This window comes from Sceloporus undulatus, chromosome 5 (genome assembly GCF_019175285.1).
Source record: "Sceloporus undulatus isolate JIND9_A2432 ecotype Alabama chromosome 5, SceUnd_v1.1, whole genome shotgun sequence".
Classification (NCBI taxonomy): domain Eukaryota; kingdom Metazoa; phylum Chordata; class Lepidosauria; order Squamata; family Phrynosomatidae; genus Sceloporus; species Sceloporus undulatus.
This window is the reverse complement of record NC_056526.1, coordinates 4,171,745-4,195,436: the sequence shown is the minus strand read 5'-3', so window position 1 is coordinate 4,195,436 and position 23,692 is coordinate 4,171,745. Positions and strand designations below refer to the sequence as shown.

The 23,692-nt window shown below is 41.4% G+C and overlaps 1 protein-coding gene across 2 annotated transcripts; it reads right to left on the bottom strand.

Annotated features, from left to right (window-relative positions):
* Nucleotides 1-294: 294 nt before the first annotated feature.
* MEST lies at nt 295-22,419 on the bottom strand. Of its 2 annotated transcripts, XM_042467478.1 has the most exons (12): nt 22,361-22,419; nt 19,409-19,563; nt 17,177-17,256; nt 17,005-17,082; nt 15,083-15,219; nt 11,011-11,069; nt 10,259-10,299; nt 9,532-9,602; nt 8,803-8,904; nt 4,263-4,339; nt 4,012-4,075; nt 295-2,732 (listed from the first exon to the last, which is right to left on the bottom strand). In XM_042467478.1, the coding sequence occupies exons 2-12, from the start codon at nt 19,560-19,562 to the stop codon at nt 2,615-2,617; spliced, it is 981 nt and encodes a 326-aa protein (XP_042323412.1). In that variant the 5' UTR covers nt 19,563; nt 22,361-22,419; the 3' UTR covers nt 295-2,614. The 2 variants fall into 2 exon arrangements, with proteins under 2 accessions (XP_042323412.1, XP_042323413.1); XM_042467479.1 differs by lacking the exon at nt 8,803-8,904.
* Nucleotides 22,420-23,692: the final 1,273 nt, after the last annotated feature.

Sequence of the window (23,692 nt, the reverse complement as noted above, 5' to 3'; positions counted from 1 at the left end):
ACTTTGTCAAGCTGAACCTTAGAAAAGAGTGGGAGCAAAGGATGCCTCACTAAGTCCCAAATTTCTGCAGGCTTGCCTGCCCCCTTTTATTCTTATGACAAGTAGACTGCTCACAGCCCCGTTTAATTTCTTCTGTATCAGGTCTTAAAATAGGTAGAGATGACAAGTGGGCTAAATTTGCCAGAGTTTCTCTTTTTCTATAAACATGTGTCTTTCCTGCTTGAAAAATCTGCATAGCCAATGCACTTGGAAGATGGGATTTCTTTCTTTTAAAGAAAACACAAAACACGCATCCAGGGTCCCCAATTCATTGCCATCTTTTATGGATGATAGTAAATTGTACTAACAGAGCAGGAGAAAATGTCCTTCAGCACCAACTTTGATCCCAAGTTTATTGCTTGCTATCTGCACAGTGTGGGCCAGGATGAGAAAAGTACAGCTTGCATGAGGCTCTCCAAGACCCCAGATTTATTTACTTATTTTTAAATTGACCCCTCTCTGGGCCATTTTAACGATAGGAGAGAGCCTTACCCCCAAAAAAGAAGTGACAAGAAACTATGACGTCCAGGGCACTTCCTATTGGGGGGAAAAGGCTTTCTCTTCTATCTAAAAAAAGCCCATAATGGGCCAAAAGGTGATGAATTGTGGTGCTCTTAACATCCTGAAAAGCCAATGCAAGTCCCTAACCTTGCTGTTCTCTAAGCAAACTTGCCAGCTGAAACGCCCCCCCCCCCTCAGTCCTCCTGCAAATCAGCCCCAAAGCATTCACATACAAGAAAGTCTGCCTTTAAAACTGACCATCCTCATTTGTTTCATTGGTTCGCTGCTGTCCTTCATGCAAAGTGTTTGCCATCCGCTTAAGCCTGAACACAGAGCACAAATTCCATTTTTGTTCTCAGACTGATAGCCAAGAACAGGGTGAGATGTGATAGCTGACAGAACATCTTTGTGTTGTCTCTTAAGACAAGATGTGCCTCACGTTGAACTCTGTTGTGTCTGCTTGAGTTAGTGAAGGTATTAAACCAAGACTTCTCTACTGTACTCCGAATCTCTTCACCTGGCAGCCTACCAGTTTCCTGAAATGGCTCATGCAGAAACAGACAAGCACACAAAAGGTAGAGCTGAAAGCCTTCAGCTGTAGAGACCTGGTTTCTTTCTCAGTTTCCTTCTAAGGGAAGGTTAAGATAGACTGTCAGGGAGGAAATCCATCCTAGGGTTCCTTTACCCATCTTCACACTTAAACTAAGGACAGAGTGAGGCACATTTGCTAAGGCATGTCCTGTCTCCTTTCCTATATTCCTTTCTGGTAGGGAGGAATATCCAGCCAATTTGAACTAGCAGTTCTGTTGGGAAACTACTAAATTACTATGCTAGGAGCTTACAGAGAACATGGGTTGGGTTACAAAGACCTAGAACAGACCCTTCACATCACCTTCTACCTAATCCTTTAGCAGGAGAAGGTGGGGTGGAAAGAAACTGGATCTCTCTATATATGTGCAAGCACGCCTCTCGATGGTTCTGCTTTTTGCTTTAAAGGGGTATTTTTTCACAGTGAGCCCTGGTTTTCTCAGTGGCCAGACAGTACTTCTGAGATGTTTCCTCTCCAAGGGTGAAAACAACACCGAGGTACACCGACCCCTGAAAAAATATCAGCCCAAAGCTGACTTTAAGGTCTGCCTGCTTAGACTTCCATCCCTCTTAGGAAGAAATCTGAAGGGGGTCTCCTCTCCCACCCAGGACTATGGGAAAACTTGGTTTCTCTTCATTCTTTGGATGGAAGCCTCTGGGTGTCCAGTTAAGGCAGCAGTGGGAATGATGAAGCCCTCCAGTTGTTGTTGGGCTGCAACTTCCAGAAGCCCTAGGAAGCACAGCCAATGGTAGGGAATGCTGGGAGTTGCAATGCAACAGTTGGAAGCCTTCATGATTCCCATCCTTGCAGTTAAGTATCATTTGAGGATATACAGACTTTCTCTCCTGTGCATTGGTATGCAGCAGCCCTAGTGCATTTTGAGTAAAGCTCTTTGCACTCAAGGGGCTTTTCCCCCCTATCCGAACCTCAGCTCCACTACAGCCTGCCACCACATCAGTCAGGCAAGTCCTTAAAAATCTGCACGGCCATGTCATGCCCTGCAGGGACCAAATGGGAGAAGTGACTAGCACCAAGGATACATGCCCACAGCATGCCCGCTGTTCCTTCAAAGGGACAGGGAGAGGGGGAGAAAAAACAGAATAACCCATGGAAGGAAGATTTCTCCCTGGCAGATTATAATAGATATCTCTTCCCTTCCTCTCCTTTAAGGGCAGCACAAATTAAAGGCAAATCAGCCCAAGTTAGCCCCCCCAGCCCTATCCTCATTTTGAGCAATGGTGCAAAGGAGCAGTGGCTGACCTTGCTGACAAGCCACTTCCTCTTCTTTTCCCAACAGAGAACTGCTTACTAATATTCCATAGGTTTTCTAACCAAAGGAGAAGCTGCAGTCATTTCTCGCACGCTGCATGGAGCAGTTTTTCCCAGCAATTCCAAGTCCACAGTCTAGCCCTATTCAATGTAAAAAACCAAAGAAAAATGTCTCTGAGATGGAGTTCTTATTTGGCCCCATCCTAAGATGCTGGCTCAGAAAGAGTTGATGAAGTTCAAGTAAGCATTCAAGAAACCCAGAGGATCCTCCAACTGGGGATAGTGGCTGATGTGGTCATCCAGAACAGACACCGTTGACATTGGAAGCACTTCCCTATTGAAAGAGAAGGGACACGTCTCAGAACTCCTCACAACTCTCACAGGGATAAAGGAATTCAGAGACATAGCTGTGATGGATACGCATGTATGGATATCACTCCATACCATCTTAACTGAGATCAAAAACTACACCAGAAACATTTTAACAAAATGAGGCCTGTGACTAACATTATCTTTTCTTTCTTTCTTCTCCTATATGATTTTTAACACCTGTGCCTGATGAAGAAGCCTGTGGAGCTTTGAAAGCTTGCAACATACATTTTGTGCATTTTGGTTGGTCCCATAAAGGTATCACTGTTTTGTGGGTTTTGGAAAATATGGTACATACGTTGTGTTAGTCTGGATTATCAGTATGCAGAGGGATCTTGTAGCACTTGAGACTAACTAAACAAAATAATTTGTAGCATAAGCTTTCATAGTTTTGGTCTACTTCTTCAGACGCAAGAACAACCTCTAGCCCATATATTTGGTAGCCAGAACTACCATTCTTGTTTAAAACAACCCTCTCTTTAAAAAACAGGAATAGCAAAGGGTACAACCTTTCCTGGACCGAACTCAGGTTGAACATTGCCTGTGAGAAAGCTTCTGTCTGGAAAAGCAACAGATAAGCCAAAAGAAAATTCTGGCACTCCAGCTTCTCATAAGCAGAGAGCATTTTTTAGACGGGAGGAAAATACATTTTGCCCTCTGTTTGAATTTACAGTAGATGCTATTTCTCTATCTGAATCATCTCATGAAGAACAAACTTCTGAAACTGTCTTAATATAATATAATATAATATAATATTTTCTTATAAAAGGAGGAGGCCATGTATGGCAGGCTGGCAAGAACTTGTGCATTTTATCACTATGAAAAGTTTCAGCCACGCTGGCTGGGACATTCTAGGTCTAGGAGTTGTAATACAAGAATATTTCCAAACTCCTCTCCTAGTTAAATGTGTCTGGATCAGGCCTGGGGTGTTCCTAGCAAAAAAGCATCAGGGTAAAAACAGTTAAAATGTTATTTTCCTTCAATGAAATGTTAGCACAGAGTGACAAGGCTATGTTTTTTTCTAGCAGACAGGAATTAAAGAGTCACTGTATTTATCCTTAGCATTCAATGAAGTGAAAAGGCAAGATGTGTCTGATGAATTGTTAAAGGGAAGGAGGGGGAAACTACATCAGAAATATTTACATGATGTCTTGCTTCAGATGAGTAAAGAACAAGATAAAGTAGCATTTGTTTGTGATGACCTGAGATGTTACAGGGTGACCTGATGGCCACCACAGACTTACTTGTAGAGCTGCAGAAACTCTGGATACGGATTCACAGGGTCCAGTGGCCCATAGATCAGATGCACTGTAAGGGAGGAGGAAGAGCAGTTATAAATGCTTTTGTAAAATGCAGAATCCTTTCTCCTTTCCAAACCAAAGTTCCAAAGTTATCCCCACCGACCCCACACACCACAACTGCAAGGCTGTATGGTCTTCCATACAATCAAGGCTCCCTCATAGTCCAACTGACAAGGGAGCCATCTCCAACTCACAGGGAACAGATGTGGATTGCAGAGCTCCAACCCAGCGGTCTCTGTGCTTCATCCGTTGGTTGATGTACTGTAAAATACTGAGGAAGCAAGTCCAGCCATTAAAACACATTTAGAGTCCAAGACAGATGCCTCAGACAGCCTAGGATTCTCATCTTTCACAAGAATCTAAAATGAAGAACGCCTTATGTGTACTTCAGGTTCATCCAAGGAGTTCTCAAAGTCCTTTTTTCCTTGAGGTTGTGGCCATACAGAGCATCAATACTGTCCTATTCCAGACAACGGGGGGGGGGGGGGGGGATTGCCAAGTTGTGAAGACCAGTCCTCTCTTGCTCTCCTCCAGTTGTCTACACCATTTTGTGTACCAGAAGTGAGGCTGCATCCATTCCAGGCACCATTTTGGCAAATTTTTGGACATCCCCCCCCCAAAGTTTTGGGGCTGGGGGGAACTAGGAATGGAAGAGGTAAACACCCACATTTGTGGCCAGTCCTGGGGGGAAATATTACTGGGAAACTGATGCAAATTCTTTTTAAAAAACTGGTGGCCTGTGGGTCACAGGTTGTCACACAACTTTCTCTACCAATTTTTTCACACTAGAACTCCCATCATCTGACCACTGGCCATGCTGGCTGTGCTGATGGGAGCTACAGACTCTTACAGCTAGTGAGCACCAGGCTGTTATATAACCTAAGCCATGTCAATGTGTGCTCTGCACATGTTAGTTGTACATTTGAGGAAATTGTTCACATGGAAAATAAATTACCAGCAGCTCAGAGATGACGATTGTATGACTCCCCAGATATTGTTGGACTGTGGCTCCCTGCAGCCCTAGTCACTAGAGCCTATGGTAAAGAAATTTGGGAGCTAGAGGTTGCACAACTAAACATTAGTTTAGCTACTAAACATTAGGAGAAGTAGACCCTCCATTTAAAAGGCACTAAGCAACTAAGAACTCTGGAGAAGAGTTCTATCGATGCCATGGAGTGCTAAAAAGACAAATGAGTCCTAGAGTAAATCTAGCCTGAACTCTTCCTAGAAGCCAAAATGACTAAACTCTGGCTGTCGTACTTTGACCAAATCATGAAAAGAATAAAAAAAAATCTTGTCAAGAAATCTCCATGATAGGTTTGCTTTCAAATCAACTTAAGATGGAAACTACTCGAAGGTGAGCAACAACAAATGTGATCAGGCCAAAATAGCAGTGTATCTTGTGGCACTGTAAAAGTTAACTAGTTTTATATGGCATAAACTTTTGTGAACTGCAGTGAACACCACTGGATTCATGCCTGGCAGTAGCTCTCCAGGGGTCCTTCTTAGCCCTGTTTTAAAGAGGCTGGGAATCAAACCTGGGACCAACACGATCATGTGGTCAGCTTCTGAGCTATATTAACTGCCAAAGAATTAAAAAAATCATCTACACCCTGGAAAGTGAACAGCAAACCCCTATTATGCAAAGCTTTGGGGTCAAGTAAGTGGGAAAAGTCAGAGTCCCAAACATCTATGGAAGAGGAGAAAGAGCTGTAGTTCATCTTGAAGGTTCCCTGTATTTGGGGGTGGTATTTGGTAGATTTCTTTCAACGATCTCCCAGGGCTGCCTTTTCACCGGATCCTTTCACTGAATGCACCACTCCAGGTTATTCCAGGTAATGGTAGCAGAAACCAGCAGAGCTGCTTACTGGCAGCCTGAAACACAAAGGAAGAGTCTGATTGCAGAAACAGGATAGCTCAGGTGTGCCAGATTTTTTCCACTGCTCTGAAAGGAGGACCCAGTCTAGAGAAATCCAGCTCACAAGCTATCAGAGTCTTAACACCTTCTGTGAAGGAGGAACATGACATTCCCCCCCAAGACAGGTGTCATGTTTACTTCAACATATCCTCTCCAAGAGAAACAGCACAAAACCTCTCAATACCCCTGACACATAACGGATCAAAAGCCTAAAGCACATACCAGGGAAAGACTCTTGGTCCTGCCACCATCACAGGCTCACTTGGCAAGGACACGAGAGACAGGTCCTTCTCAGTGGCTGCTCCCAACTTCTGGAACCCCTTTCTGCAAGTGACTAGCTTGCCCCTTCCCTGCTTTCCTTTTGTTGTTTCAACAGGATTTATATATGCTATCATGTCACAGAGACTTTTTTTAAAAAATAGAGTGTGTGTTTTATTTATTTCTTAGCTTTTGTATGTTTTTAAATGATGCTATAGTATTTAAAATTGTGACTATTTTAATTGTTTTAAAAATTGCACTTGCACTATGGATTTTGATTGGTTCCTTACTGTAAGTCATGTTGGGTCTCAATCTAGGAGAAAGATGGCATATGAATAAAATAAATAAATAAAAAGAAAATATTAGCAGCAAAAATAAACTACAAGCCTATCCCTATTATTATTATTATTATTATTATTATCATCATCATCATCATCATCATCATCATCATCTCCTCTCCCCATTGATGAAGGCAGGGAACAACAACGGACCAACAAATACACAACATCCATTAAAACTGTCTAATTAAAAATAATAATTGTAAGCCGCTCTGATAGCCTTTAGGACTGAAGGGCGGGGTATAAGTACTCTAATAAATGAATAAATAAAAACACACATCAAATTAAAAGAATAAACAAGACATACATATTAAAACAGTCCGTAATTTAAAATATACAGCTTAAAAATCATCCGGTTACACCTGTCAGAAGAGACTGGTCTTTAATGGTGTTTTAAATTTAGACAGCGTATTCAGCTGTTGAATCTCTCCCGGCAGGTCATTCCATAGTTGAGGGGTGGCAGATAAAAATGTCCCTTGGCTGACAGTTGCCAACCTAGACCTGAGTGTATGGGACGGATTATACTGGAGGTAGGTAACCTGAACTCAAACCATGTAGGGCTTTAAAGGTAATAACTTTGCTTATTTACAAGCGAGGAGACACACACCCAGGACTGTACTGCAAGCTGAGTAACAAGATTTACTCAAAATACAAGGTGAAGAAACATGGAACTCACTATTACATGGAGCAATAATAATTAAACCAGTTAGATAGTTTTTTGTGGTTTTTTTCAGGGTATGTGGCCATGTTCTAGAAGAGTTTCTTCCTGATGTTTCGCCAGCATCTGTGGCTGGTGAAACATCAGGAAGAAATTCTTCTAGAACATGGCCACATAGCCTGAAAACCCACAAAAAAATATGGATGCCAGCCATGAAAGCCTTTGACTTCAAACCAGTTAGAGTTTGTAAAGTAGGTGTGTGTACATATGAAGACAAACCAGTAATTAAAAACTGGTCTTGAAATCTATATTCCTGCAACACTTAGACTTTGTAAAAATGTTTGCTAAATCAGCCCAGCTGGCCAGACTTGTCTTAAATATTTAAGGGACCACAAGTACTTCGCCGTACAGACAGTTAAACAGACTGCAGTGGCTTCGTGATGCCTGACTGAGCGAAAGTTACTTTCTGAACGGCAGCTTCCTGGATACGCTAGTCAGCCATGTTGGCTGAAGAATTCTGTAAACTACAGTCCAAAATAAATAACTTTTCCGAATCTTCCTCTTAGCATGTTTTCCCCAAAGAATCCTGAAAAAGTTGGAACTGCCACTGCTACCCATTTAAAGGTTATTTTAAAAGTAGCCAACTTTTGTATCACACAGAATCCTTCTGTTTGCAAAATCAACTTTAGATGGTCACTGAGGTACACAAGGCAATCATAGCAGTCTGGTCATGCCCATGGGATTATAAAACCATGGAACTCATGTATGTGGAGTTTTGAGTTCACACTTTACCCGATTGCTCTTTTCTTTAGATGTGAATGGCTTGTTTCCTAACTTGAAACTCAGTACTTCAAGAACTCACCTTTTGACAGAGGCGGATTAAATGGATTAAATAGATCTACCTACTGAGTGGTGTTGCATGTTATTAATTGCCCTTGAGTTGGCCCCAATGCATGGCAACCCTGTGGATGAGACATCTCCAGGACCCCCTATCCTCCATTGCTCTGCGTGGGTCCTTCACATTCATGCCCGTGATTTATCTGATTGAGTCTAACCATTTGGCATACAGGCTTCCTCTCTTTCTACTGCCCTCTACCTTTCCTAGCATAATTGTCTTTTTTTAGTAAGTCATGCTATGACCAAAATACGACAGCCTCAGGTTCATCATCCTGGCTTCCAGGGAGAGTTCAGGCTTGATCTGTTCAAGATCCCATTTGTTTGCCTTTTTGGTCATCCACTGAGTGGTCCTTTATTTAAAAAGAAACTGCTTCTGCACCATGGACCAAGGCAGATCCATGAAACATGATGATTACTCCCTCCTTTTAAGTTGCCAGCTGTTAAATTAGTCAGATTAGTTTAGGCTTGAACGCGGCATACTGTTTTTCTTTTGTAATGTGTATTCCCTTCTATATAGGTCTATGGTTTTAAAATTATTTGTGTGTGTGTGTGTGTGTGTGTGTGTATATATATATTAGAGAAACAAGTTCCTAGCTTCACAGCAATTCAGATCTCAAAGCACCTGCATGTCTGTTAATTTTACATAGGTGATCTGGTGGCCATACCTGTCAATCACAAGATTGCCATCATTTGTTCGAACTGCTGTCCATATGTCCCAATATTCAGCGTCTGAAGGCTGAGTGTATGGACCAAAGACTGCAGCAAGCCTGGGAAGTTTCCAAAAAAGAGAGGACAAGATCACCAAAGGAGGGTATCTATTCAGCTCCCATGAGGCTAGCTGCAAATATATACAGCCAAATTGGAAGGCATCAATTTTTCCGCTTGCTTTGTAGAGGTCTGCAGTAACATATTTTAAAGCCGGGATTGACAAAGTGTGGCTCAAAAGTCAGATGCAACCCCTCAGGTTAAAAAAATATTTTTATTGTTGCTCCAGAAAGCCCCTAAATGCACCTGAGGAGGGATGGAGGGGGATTTCCACCATTTTTGGAAGCCCCCAGTGGTTAAGAACTATTTTTGCAAATGTCTTTCCAATATACTGTTTGCCCCTATATCCTTCAAAATGTCCACTGGGGTATGAGTGTATTTCCACCACATTCTGTGCCCCAGCCGCTCCCCCTTATTTAGGCCCAGGACAGGCCCTGTTTGTAACCCAAAACATGGTGAAAATGCCCCCATAACACTAGAGGCATGGGGGGGGGGGGTTTCTGCAACAGCAGGTGAGACACTCAGAGGTCTCCTAGGGGGCTAATGTGGCCCCCTAGCCTTCCACAGTTGCCCATCCCTGATTTTAAGCATGCCATTCAGGAATTTAGGAATGCAAAATGCCAACTCACCCTCTGGTAAAGAAGAAATAGTTTGATAGCCGGGTAATGATTGGTGAAAGCAGGCCCCCATCTTTGAGAATCTTCAAAACAAGAAAAAAAGGTAATGACAAATCAGTTGTGTAGCTGAGTTTGCAGACACAGTACAGACAGAGCTTGATCTATTTTTCTATTTACCAACAAAAAGATAAGAATATATATTCACAACTCTGTTAGGACAGTTTTGTTCTCATAATTGATGTTGGCTGCTTTCAACTCATTTCCGACTTATGGCAACCCCATCACAGGGTTTTTTTGTTTTGTTTTTTTTGGGAAGATTTGTTCAGAGGGAGAATGCCTTTGCCCCTTTCTGAGGCTGAGAGTGTGTAACTTGCCCATGGTGAACAAGTGTGTTTCCATGGCCAAGCAGTGACTCATACACTGGTTTCCAAAGTCACAGTCCATCACTCAAACCACTACACCACTCTCTCAATGTAATATAGTCAGTCCTCTGTTTACATAGATTCTTTATCCACAGATTCAACCATCCACGACTTGAAAATATATATTAAAAAAAAAATTCCAAAAAAGCAAACTTCAATTTTGCTATTTTATATAAAGAACACCATTTCACTATGCCAGTGCATTTAACAGGATTTGAGCATCCAGGGATTTTGGTACCCAGGGTTCTTGGAACTAAAACCCAGGGGATGCCAAGGGCCCACTGTATGTTCTTATGCAAAAGAATAAAGTCACTCACCTTCTGAATGAACAGTGGATGGTGAGTTTCTGGGAAAATACCTGGAAATGATTTTCAAATGAAACATAAAGACAGGGAATTTAACTGGGAGTTTCACTGTAACAGTTTACCATACCATGTAAACAATTTTATCTGGGGACTTTACTGTCCAGACTAAGTAGGTATCTTCAGACTGAAAGCTAAGGAAGGACCATAGTTCAGTAGCAGAGCATCTGCTCTGCAGTGAACTGGTTGTCACATCCCTGGCACCTCAAGTCTGGCATGAGTCAGATTAAAGGAGACAAAAACTGACCTAGGACCTTATGATACTAGAATAATCCTGCTCAGAAACGAGATTTAAAGTAGATTTAAAGTAGAAAAAACCCACAAATGCAGGTTTTTCACACGACATTTCTGCAAAATAGAAATAACGTGAAAATAAAGCGAATGTAAAGGGGACTAAAGTGACACCTTTTTACTTTCAGGAAGTTCTGAAAGTAAAAAGGTGTTGCTTTTGTCCCCTTTACATTCGCTTTATTTTTGCTCTTATTAAAGATAAACAACAGGGACTAGCTGCCAACTTCACACCGAACATATAGGTTTCTCAGGCTCTCCACTACTGCAAACTGCGTCCAGAGGTGAACAAATTATTATTTGTGGATCAGTCATTATGCTGGACTGAACGGACTTTTCGTCTGAGTCAACAGGGCTCTTTTTACGTTTAGAGGAATTTAGAAAATGTGAGAATTCTTTACCCAAAAAACACTCCTTACCTCCATTTGACAGACACAGACTATTGATGAGAACACACCCTGTTTTATTGTGTTCGTACCTGAAAATGGAAAACAGCATAAGGCAAAGCTAAAATAACACAACAACACAGAACAGATGACCAAGACACCTGTGGGAAGGTCAAGCATACAACTGCATGAACATCTAAAGCAGTGGTTCCCAACCTGTGGGTCGGGACCCCTTTGGGGGTCGAATGACCCTTTTATGGGGGTCTCCTAAGACCATTGGAAAACACTTATTTAATTACAGTTATGAAGTAGCAATGAAAATAATTTCATGGGTTTGGGTCACCACAACATGAGGAACTGTATTAAGGGGTCACGGCATTAGGAAGGTTGGGAACCACTGATCTAAAGACAGGCTAAAGTCAGGCAGGTAAAAATTACAAAGTCAGGGGAAAAGACAAAGTTCTGGTACAAATACTGCTCAATATGGAAGGGCATGTGAGAGAGGATGGGCCTTTCAACAGTTATTAGCAAGGATCGTGAATTGTCCTGCCTCTATATTTAGAAGCAGGATACCGCACAATACCACCTAAGAGGCCAAGCAATACAGGAGGGTTACCACCACTGAATCCTTTTGGTCAACTTCCAATTCCCTTGGCTAGCCACTGTTTACAAACAGAATGGTGGACTACATGAACATACTACATAAGAATAACATTTTGGAATTTTAACTTAGTTTTAATGTCTAATTAACAAATTGTAAACCACACAGATAGCCTTGGCTGAAGAGCGGAGTATAAAAAAAAAATAAGTATATTATTTTGAAGTATTTATTATTATTATTATTATTAAAGTCTTATAAGTGTTGGTTATATACGTTGTAACTTAAAATGTTTAAATGTCTTTATGTGTTTTAATCTATGTGCCCCACCTCAAACCTTAGGGAGAGGTGGGTAAGAAATAAAATGTATCATTATATTATTATTATTATATGTATTTATTGGTCTGCTTTATATTATATTGCACTTTTATATTGTATATGGATAATTGGATTTAATAATAATAATAATAATAATAATAATAATACGTTTTATTTATATTTCCCGCTTCTCCCAGTGGATCGAAGTGGGATTACAGTTAAAATATGTAAAACAACAGTACAATGCAAGAAATACAATTACAATTAGTTCTAGCGACAATTCTTAAAAACAGAGTGTAAAAACAATCTTCTATCTAAAACATGTGGTGTGTCAATCCTAATTAACATCTTGAGGTAACTTCTGTTAGGGGGGATATTCTTTATAGGGAGTCAGGAGGGTATGCTAATCGGAAGAGGTAGGTTTTCAACGCCTTCTTAAAGGCATCCAAAGAAGAAATGAGTCGAATCTCTTCCGGAATATTGTTCCATTGTGTGGGGGCCATAGCTGTAAATGCTCTTTGGTGAGTAGTTGTTAGTCTCACTTTAGGATGCTCAAGTAGATATTTCCCAGTTTTTCTGAGTGTGCAGTTTTACAATTGCATTGCATAGTTTTATATTTCTATTACTCTTTCCATGTGTGAGGGATGTGTGTATATGTGTGTGCATCTTGTTGCGTGCCTTCACAATGTTTCTGACTTATGGCAACCCTAAAGTGACCCTATCATGGGATTTTCTGGGACTGAGTGGGTTTCCATGGCCGAGCAGGTAATCAAACCCCAGGCTCCAAAGTCATAGTCTGATGCTCAAATAATGTTGGCTTACATGCACGCGTGCACACACACGTGTGTGTATGTGTGTGTATTTATTTTAGACTATATGCCTTTGGCAGGGCTGGGGTTTTTTGCATTCTCTCTTCCCTCCTTCAATAGATAGATTTCCCTGCATTTCCCTTTTGCAAACATCCCATCTGCTCCTACTGAATCACAGGGCAATAACTTTGCAAATTGGTAAATAAACCATGTGATTCAGGTCACTCCTCCTTTTGGGAAGTGCACACACATACACAAAGATTTTCTCCTACCCTATTGGGTTTTCCATCTTCCTCCTTTCTCAACTTCCTTTTGGAAAGATGGTGAGATGAAGATTTCTTCTTTACCTGAACTATTTCTTAGCTAGATTAGGATTATTTTAACATTGTATGCTGCTTTGTTTTTTTAAAAAAGCAGAATATAAATAAAAGTTTTATTTATTATTTATTTATATAGCCTCTATGTATATGTAGATTAAAGCCATTAGTAAACTTTTATTTAAACTACTAGCTACTTGCGTTGTTTTTGAGTCGGTCTCATTTCTTAGAGAAGCATATTAGACAAGGACACGTTTCTGCTACTCGGCTGATTTAAAACTAGACCCTAACAGGCTTGACTTTGATACAGTATTTTGATGGAGCCATATAAATAAATACAAAGAAATGATGATGATGATGTTGATGATAACAAAAACAAATCTTTCATCTCACCCAGAATAGTAGATCTAATGTCCATTGGCAATTTTCTTATTCATCTCTATGAGATGAGCTGCTTCCAGATTCTAAACCAAATGCCATTATCTGTCCTTGACAACTCTTATGATTTTTACCAGGAGCCCTAAGATGGAAAAACTCTGTTGTTCCTGTATTCATGGCTCATGGCTCACTAGAACAAATGCTACATAGCTCAGTTTGAAAAGGGAAGACTAACATAAACCCATTTTGAACAAGGAACAATGGGGAAATGATGCTAATCTATGTAGTTCAGATATAATGCCAATAGTTAATGTAGGTTCCCATCCCATTTTTATGGACCTGACAGATCCCAAGATGGAGCAGCTAGACCTGTTGCACCTGTTCAACAATATTTTGAAATGACTACCCGACCTTACAAGCTAACTCAGCAGCACAAGAGGCAGGAGGAGGAGAAGAAAAGGCTTGCTAAAAAGCAAGAGATAACTTTTAAACCTTTAGCATGCAGGGGAATGTACTGGCAGCCCACCAAGGACACTGGTGTCCCCTGGAGACTCAGGCATTTTAAAAACCCTAGAAAAAGGAAGAAAATCACATCTCTGGAAGCTGCTGGGCTTGTCGCAGTTCTCAGTTAAAACGGAGGCATAATTCTATGTTGTTGTGTGCCTTCAAGTTGTTTGTGACTTAATACTGCAAACTGAGGATATTTTGCCTAATCTATTGATAGGGTGACTTGGAGGTCTCTCATTCATGGGGTCACTATAATTTAAGATTAACAACAACAAACTTTATTAAAGTACAAAAATTCTTTCTAAAGCGAAGTAGATTTCTCAATCCCCAAAGCAGAATTTCTGGCCATCAGGGTATTCCCCCTTTCTTCTTTACTTTGGAACCACTGTCTTCTCCTGTTCCTTTTTTCCATGCTGATCTAACAGGGTTCTCTTTAATGGACTAAGCAGTTAGCTTTGCTTGCAACTCCAAACACACTCTAACTCCACTCGCTCAGCTAAACTGGCCCAGAAAATGAAATACACTCGTCCCTCCACATCTGCCGCTTTGACTTTTGAGGATTTGATTATTCATGGTTTTTATTAATAGATTCCCTCTAGGAATATCTGGGTCTTCCAGCACCACTCTATGGTCAACATTAACCAAAGGTCGCACTGAAGGACCTAGAGATTCCTAGAGAGAACACTTCACTAGGCATTTGTAGCTCTTCCAGCGCAATTCTATGGTCAACGTCTGGCAGATGCCGACCACAGAGTTGCACTGGAGGACCTAGAGATTCCTAGAGAAGTGTTCTCCCAGGTAAAAACATAGTGTTTTTGTTATTCCACATTCATGAGGGTCCTGTGTCCCTAACCCAGCGGGGTATAAATACCGTAAATAAAGAATAAATAAATAAATGTGGAGGGACAAGTGTGCAGCAATACAGCAAAGCTTAACAAAAGCATCACAGCCATGCAAAATAACAAAGATGCAGCTCTAGCACAAGCAAACAGACAAACCTGCCATTCCCATGAACTTTTGATCAAACATCAAATGCTGCACGAAACTGCCAGAGCTGTGAAGACATATATCCTCACTGCACCTACCACAAACATGACAAGAACTTGGAAGAAATGTGGTTATTCAGCAAATGGTGAAGAATGTCAGTGAAAAGTCAGAGCTTTAGTACTTCCAGTAACCTGTAGAGCAGCTCCTGTGCAACGGTGTCCCCGTAGTCATGAGACAAAAGGTTGATCCGTTGATTCAGGAGACCCAGGTGATCTAACAGCGCTTCCACAATGCTAGCTTGCTCAAAGATGGAATATTGATGGGGCCTCTGTGTAGAGAGGAAAGGAAAAGGTCCAATTTATCCAAGTGGCAATGTTTCACCCTGATAGTAAGACTCAGGCTGCCAGTAGAACCTTGCATGCTTCCATCTACTCCAATAATCCTAATACTACTAATAATGAATTTTATTTCTTACCTGCCTCTTCCTAAGACGCAAGGTGGGGTACAACACAGATTAAAATTAAAACATGCAAAACCATTTAAATACACACTGGACACATTAAAATCATCCAAACATAACATTTAAAATATACCAATTTAAAATTCATAGTTTAAAAACAACTGGGTAGGGCAATCCATACAGACAGAATCAGCTCTAGTGCTAGCTAATATGTCAACATATATGGAAAACAAAATGGTAGCCAACCAACTGGAAACAATAAATATACACCCCCCATCCACAAAAAAAAGATGAAAGACTTCAGCAGTTATAGGACCATAGCGTTAATTTACCATGCAAGTAATATTATGCTCAAAATTCTCCAAAACAGCCTCCAGCCATAACCGGAGAAAGGCACCCCAGATGTGCAAGCAGGTTTTATGAAAGGAAGAGGCACTCAGGACTACATTGTAAACATACGATGGCTAATGGATCACACAAAGGAATTCCAGGAAAAAACAGCATCTGCTTCATAAACTCTAGCAAAGTGTTTGGACTGCACAGATCATGAAAAGCTATGGATGGCTCTTAAGGTCATGGGGATGCCACCACATCCTGATAATCATGATGAGAACTCTGTACTCAGGACAAGAAGCTACTGCTACAACAGAATTTTGAGAAACTGAATGGTTCCCAGTTGGCAAAGGGGTCAGGTAAGGCTGCATTCTATCACCCTATCTGTTGAACGTGTATGCAAAAATATCACAAGAGGAGTAGAAAGAGAGGAAGACTGCACACCAGGTGGATAGACTTAATCAGGGAGGCCACGGGCCTGAATTTGCAGGACCTAAGCAGAATAGGGGATCCTGGAGATATCTCATCCACAGTGTTGGCATGGGTTGGGGTCAACTCAACAACAGAGAGAAATATCTGCGGGGCCAATGGTAATTCCATTGTTTCAGTGCCCTTCTTTTCTGTTTTATGATTCCTCCTTGCATATATTCCCCTTCCGTCCACTCTTTCACTCCTGTTAGCTCAACATATGCTGAGAGGCTTGACTGAGATCCAGATGCTGTTTTAAATTAAGACAGCTTATTTAGCAGTCAAATCTCTCCTGGCAAGTCATTCCATAGTCTAGGGTGGCTGACGAAAAGTCCTCTGAGAGACAGTTGCCAATCTTGTTCCAGCCAATTGAAGTAAATGTCCCCCAAAGGACCTGAGTATACGGGGTGGATTACACAGAAGGAGATGATCCCATAGGTAAAAGATCTGAATGCATAAAAATAACAAGCCAGGAAAAAGTCTTACCCCATGTATTTTTCTACATATAATGACTTTCTGATTTACTTATTTACTTTCTTTTAGACAAACAAATACTCAAAACATGCCAAGATCCAACTGCAGTTTGAACTTGTATAGCCTGAGATAGGCAGGGTGAGCATCTTGTAGCCTTCCAGATGTTGTTGACCAGCAATGCCCATCCACCTTGGTCAACACAACCAAGGATGAGAGATGACTCAAGCTGCAACTGAACATCAGCTGTAGGCTAACAAGTCGCCCATCCCTGCTTTAACACTTGATCTTGGCCTCTGAGCTATGTTTGAAATGGGCCTTCTTTCCGTCCCCTCCTTTTTTAGAAGGAGAACAGTAAATCATCTTCGAAGACATGCTTACAGGTTTGTCGCTGAAGCCAAATCCAACAAAATCAAGAGCAATCACTCGGTGAAAGCGCTGAGTCAGGCCCTCCCAAATCTAGGAAGGAAAAAAGGGGGGAAATACTTGTCAATTAACCGGAAAGCCTCTACAGCCCCCCCTAGAAAAATAACGTATGTTTGGGTCTCCTCACCTTATACCAATCATAACTAGAGGTTGGAAAGCCGTGCAAGAGAACTACAATGTCTGAACTGCCAACAGCACCTGTAGAGTCTGAGAAGCAGAAGGAACAGGACAGACATTAAGACAAACAATGAACACATCATAAAACTGCAATTTATAATTCCCGTCAGCCTTCCACGTTTGCAGATTTGTTTGCCAGTTTGATTGATATGTCCTCTCTAGGAATCTCAAGGTCCTCCTGTGCAACACATGCTAGAGGATCTAGAGATTCCTAGAGATAACATTTCTCTAGGCATTTTTATTTCCTCCAGCATGATTCTATAGCCAACTTCCACCATAAGATGACCACAGAGTTGCACTGGAGGACCTAGAGATTCCTAGAGAGGTGTTCTCCCAAGTTAAAAAAATAGTGGTTCTATTTGTGTTTTTTCCACTGCCAGGGGATCCTGTACCCCTAACCCCAGCGAATGCAGAGGATCCGCTGTATTAACCAGTAAAATCTTCATTGTTCTCACAAATAGGGAGACAGAATTGTGGGGACTGAACAGCCAGGGGAACACAATATACAATCAGCCCTCCATATATACAGATTCTGTATTCATGGATTCAATCATCCATGGTTTGGAAATAATCTATCTATATTATAAAAGGCAAGCCTTGATTTTGCCATTTTATATAAGAGACATCATTTTATTATGCCATTGTATTTAATGGGACTTGAGCATCAAAGGATTTTGTTATCCACAAGGGGTCCTGGAATCAAATCCCAGCAGATACCAAGAAGGACCCACTGCACCTTTGTATAACATGTCCTTATGCCTACACACCAGAAAAGATAAGCATAGCCACCGTGCAGATTTTGTCTCCATCTTAGCAGTACATGCATCAACTAGGGAAGGATGTTAAAGAGTAACAACACTCTGTTGTGAGGGGTGAAAGGCCTGGTCCTCTGCTGCTAGAGGAATTTTGGGGTGCATCTTCTACACTGTAGAAATAATGCAATTTGACACCATTGTTAGTACTGTCGCTCCATCTTATGGAATCCAGGGATTTTGTAGTTTTATAAGGTGTTTAGCCTTCTTTGACAAAGTGTGTTGGTGCCTCACAAAACAAATCCCAGAATTCTGTTGGACGGAGCCATGGCAGTTAAAGTGAGGTCAAACTGCATTATTTCTACAGTTTAGATGCACTCTTAGATGTCTTACAAAGGCTACAGTTCTTTCCCAACCACACCGCCACCCAAGCCAGTAATGTCTGGCCATAAAAATATGGCTATCATAGTTCTGACTTGACATGCTAAATCAGATTATGTAATGCATCTTCAGGAATCAGTTCCTCCCTTGGAGGCTTGTGGTCCAATAAAGGAGCCTCACTTCAGCATGGTGGGATGAAGCCCCATTAGCACTGCTTAGATCTTGGACCACTGTTGACTCCTACAATGTAGGCCTCCCAGTAAACTCTATTTCATGCCTGAAACCCTGCTTTGGCTTTCCCATGGCGGGATGTGCAGTGTGTTGGCATTCCAGGCAGGGTCTTTTGGGGGCGCAGCACCTGAAGTCTGCAACACTGCTTGCTTTTAGATGGGCAGACATGTTTGGTTTCACCTGGCTCCTTGCAATATTGACTGATGATGTTGTTTGTCTGTTTTTGACTATTATTTCACCATTATTTATGATTGTGATTTGTTTGTTTTTTAAAAATTATAGCATGCTTCAAGTGGAGCCAGCCTAGTGTAGTGTTAAGTGTTGGGCAAAAGGCTGCTGCCACAAGTGCAGAATTAATGCAGCTTGACACCGCTTTAATTGCCATTGCTCCATTCTATGCAATCCTGCGATTTGTAGTTTGTTGTGGCACCAGAGTTAACTGACAGAGAAGGCTAAATATCTCACAAAACTACAAATCCCAAAAGTTCACAGCATGGAACCATGGCAATTAAAGCAGTGTCAAACTGCATTAATTTTGCAGTGTGGATGCAGCCTAGGATTCCGGGAGACTCCGGTTTGAACGTCTACTTGGCCATAGAAACCCACAGGGGGACCTTAACAAAGTCACTCTCTTAGCCTCAGATGAAGAGAATGGCAAACTTCTTCTGAAGAAATCTTGCTGAGACTTAGAGTTGCAATAAGTTGGAAGCAGCCTTAAGGCACAAAATAATAAATGACGCTTCAAATACGGAACAGAAATAATTGAACAGAAAGGCAAGGTGGACATTTCACAAAATAAATAAATGAATAAATAAAACCTCTGTAAAAGATTTTCTGGTTTATGTATGTGAAGTAACTCCCTGATGACCTCCATGAGTGCAGCGCTGGGGAGAGCTTTGGGGGCGGGATGTGGAGGTAGACAGCAATGAGTGGCACCGTCAGCAGCCCCACTTGAATCCACCACTCTCTCATTCTGGAAGATGGGAAGAAAACACACAGAAAAGGACAGCTATGAATTCATAAATAAGCAAGCAAATAAGTAAAATGTAGTGCTAAGGATATGTGGTCCATATTCATCTATGCCTCATATTCAGAATTATGGCCCTACTAACATGATCATACGTGGCCCTCCCAAAACCGACCTTAAACTCCAGGGAATCACTTTGAATGATGGCAGGTTGGTGACATGGTCAAATGGAGTCAGGGGAGATGGTCATATCGTCTTGAAGCCCCCCAATAAACCGCACCATAGACTTCTGGTACTTATGGTCAGATTTGGGAGGTCAATTCCTTAGGTCATTCATAGCGTTAAGGGAAGAAGATATCATGCTCCAGCACTGTGTCATAAAATAAACCGATGAGTTCAATGAACTCCATTCATGAACCTTAAAAAGAGTTTTATTTTTAAATCCATTTCATGCCATAACTGCATACTGTGGGGCTCCACCAATTCTTATGAAGAGCGACTTAAGGAGCTGGGGAAGTTTAGCCTGGAGAAGAAAAGGTTAAAGGTGATATAGCCCTGTTTAAATATCTGAAGGGATGTCAAACTGAGGAAGGAGAAAGCTTGTTTTCTGCTGCTCCAGAGAACAGGACCCAATGGAACAATGGATGCAAGTTACAGGAAAAGAGATTCCATCTCATCATTAGGAAGAACCTCCTGACAGCAAGGGCTGTTTGACAGTGGGACACACTCCTTCCTCGGAGTGTAGTGGAGTCTCCTTCCTTGGAGGTCTTTAAGCAGAGGCCGGATGGCCATCTGTTGTGGATGGTTTGATTGAGAGTTCCTGCATGGCAGAACAGGGTTGGACTGGATGGCCCTTGGGGTCTCTTCCAACTCTACCATTCTGTGATAATTCTCATTCCTATGTCCAGTAGACTCTGGCCAAACCAAAACTAGTCAAATCAATTAAGCTTGCAAGAATGAGTGAAAAATTATGAGTGAGTCACAGTGCTAGAAGAGCCAGGATATGATGGTCACATGACCTGGGATTAGGATAGATGATGTGGTGGGATGCTGCAGCGCTCTCCCAAACCCAGATTCTCCTTCAGGGCACATATTCTGTATTTCTGTGGGCAGACTAAGGAAACTTTACATAAGAAGGCAAACTGGTTTGAGTGTTGGACTACTATGGCTCTGGAGACCAGGGTCCAATTCCCTACTTGGCCATGGAAACCCGTTGGATGATCCTGGACAAGTCAAATGCTCTCAGCCTCAGAGGAAGGCAATGGCAAGTCTCCCCTGAAGAAATCTTGGCAAGAAAGCCCTGTGATAAAGTAACCATAAGTAGGAACCAAATAGAAAGCATAGAAGAACAAGAACAAATTTCTGTGAGCAGAAACACTCTGCAAAACTCAGTCCTGCAGACTACATCTCCCAGAATCCCCCAAAGAGCATGGTCAGTCCTTGGATGTGACTAGGAGTTATAGTCTACAAAAGCAACTTCTTCCAAGATCTGCCAGAGACTAAGAAACAGAAACCAATTCCAGCAAAAGAGAGATAATGCTGTAAGACCAAGAGCCAACCTCTCAAGTGATTGCAAAAGATTTGCCCAACTCTCACCCATATTGCAGCAATACTGTTATTGGGTATTGACTAATGATTTCCTCACTGTTGGCTAAGGATTAGCGATCCCCTTCTCCTCCAGCCCCTCATTCACTCTCCACTTTGATTCATGGCACTTTATGAATTATCTACTCTTTATTTTAATATACTGAATTCAATACGCTGAATTGTTTTAATACACTGCAAACAGTTCCATTCTAATTTCAAGGTGCCCTTTCTGTATGGTTTTAACTGTCTTGTTCTTTGAAGCCGTGAATGGTTTTGGGTCCCACTTTTGAGGAAAAGTGGGGTACAAACAAATAATCATAAAATAATATTATGAACTCTTCTATGATTCTATGAATTAGACTGAATGGTTTCAGCAGGCCTCAGATAGTCTAAATAGGCACCTTCCATATTGTTTTTAATGGTATTGTTGCTGTTTCGATTCTCGGTTTTGAGGAAAGCGGGATACAAATAAATACAATAACAAAATGATAACAAAGACAGCCTTGCAAAGATATGAAGAAACCCAGCTTTGTTTGTCCTCTTCTCCCTCCCAAACCCTGACAAAAAAGAGGGACACCCCACTTTCACTCCCCAAGTTTATGTTTAATGGCATTTTATGAGCAATATACTGTTCATTTTAATATACAGTGTTTTAATATAATGTATTGAATATACTGAATTGCTTTAATGAACAGCAAAGAGTTCAATTCTATCTTCAATGCACTCTTTCTGTTTGGCTTTTAACTATTATTGTTCTTTCAAGCTGGGAGCTGTTTTGATTCCCCAAATTGATATTTAATCATGTTTTATGCACAATATACTGTTTCAATCTACTGCAGAGACTGAATGGCTTGAATACACTCCAAAGAGGGTTTAACCCTAATATCTTCCATGATGCGCACTTTCTGTGTGGCTTTTAATTGTATGGTTTATTGCCTGGTTCTTGAGCTGCTTAGAGCCCCAGATTAAAATGTTAATGGCGTTTGGTGCATAATGCTTTGTTCTGAGGGAAACGATTAGAGTAACAATCATTCTTTTTAGAAATCATAATAGGAACAGTAAACAACCCCATATTTCTCCTAGCCTTGCAAGACCAGAGTATCCGCCCTCTTTCCCCTCATAGAAAAAGGGGCGCCCCGCATTTCAGGCCCCAAACCTTCTCCCTGAGGAGAATAAACGGGGGAGGGGTTCAAAGTGCGCATGCGCACTGACTCACCTGGGCTCCAAGCGAGGGGCTGCAAGGAGGCGCGTCCCATGCTTTCCCCAGGAGGAATGCGCATGCGCGAACTGAGTGCGGTCGAACTGCCCCGCCCCCTGCCGCCTCAGCCAATGTCCGGCGATTGAGGCCTTTTCCGCTTGAATGGAACTCGTGCCTCCGGCGCCACCTGGCGACGGGAGGTGGAAGTGCGGCACCACACATTATACTGTATTTATTTGCATTGCTCTTGAGATGATGATGATGATGATGATGATGATGATGAGAAAATAGAGTGCAACTAAACTGTAGAAATAATGCAGCTTGTTTATTAATTTTTTTCCATTGCTCTTGAGATAATAGGTTGCATCTAAATTGCAGAAATAATGCAGCTTCTTGGCATTATTTTTTTTAATAAAAGGTTTTTTATAGGATTTGCACAGATGTTAATATACAATAAAGTCACTTTCATCACTAGATTATTATTATTGTTGTTGTAGAATCAGTATGTAGAGAGATCTCGTAACACCTTTATTATTATTATTATTATTATTATTAAGCTTTATTTACACAGCGCTGTACATATAATCAATTAAAACAGATAAAATAAACCTGCCTGTGGCATACATTCTGCGAATTAAAATAGAATACATATTAGAAGAAAGAAGTTGGCAGCATGTGCTTTCCTAGACTAAAGTCTACTTCCTCAGATGCATTTAGTGGAGTAGAAACCAGGGTCATATATATACAGTACCCTATATATACCATATATATATACACCTCCCTGGCTTCCACGCCTCCAAATGCATCTGAGGAAGTAGAGTTTAGTCCAGGAAAGCTGGGGCTGCCAACTTCTTTCTTGCAGTTCGTCTCAAAGGTGCTACAAGATCTCTTGACATATAATTACAGAGGGCTCTTGTTATCCGCTGGGGTTTGGTTCGCAGCCCCTCTATGGATACCAAAATCCAGGGATATTCAAGTCCCTTTATATACAATGGGGCATCATCATTATTAATATTACAGTGGGCCCTTGGTATCTGCTGGAGTTTGGTTCCAGGACCCCTGGGAATGGGACACCAACATCTGTGGATACTCAAAGCAAAATGGTGCCCCTTTTATAAAATGGCAAGATCAAGGTTTGCTGTTAGGAATTTATACATTCCACGACCTCATAGACAAACAATAAACCCACAAACTGAATTAAGAGTGACATCAAGAGCAGATTTCAATTTACAGAGAAGGGACTTCCTTTTTTCCTTCTTCTTTTAAAAAAAGTCTTAAATGTATTTATTTTCAGACAAAAGGGGGACTATTTTTTCTCTCTGGCGGCGCAGGGATACCTCGTCTCACCGC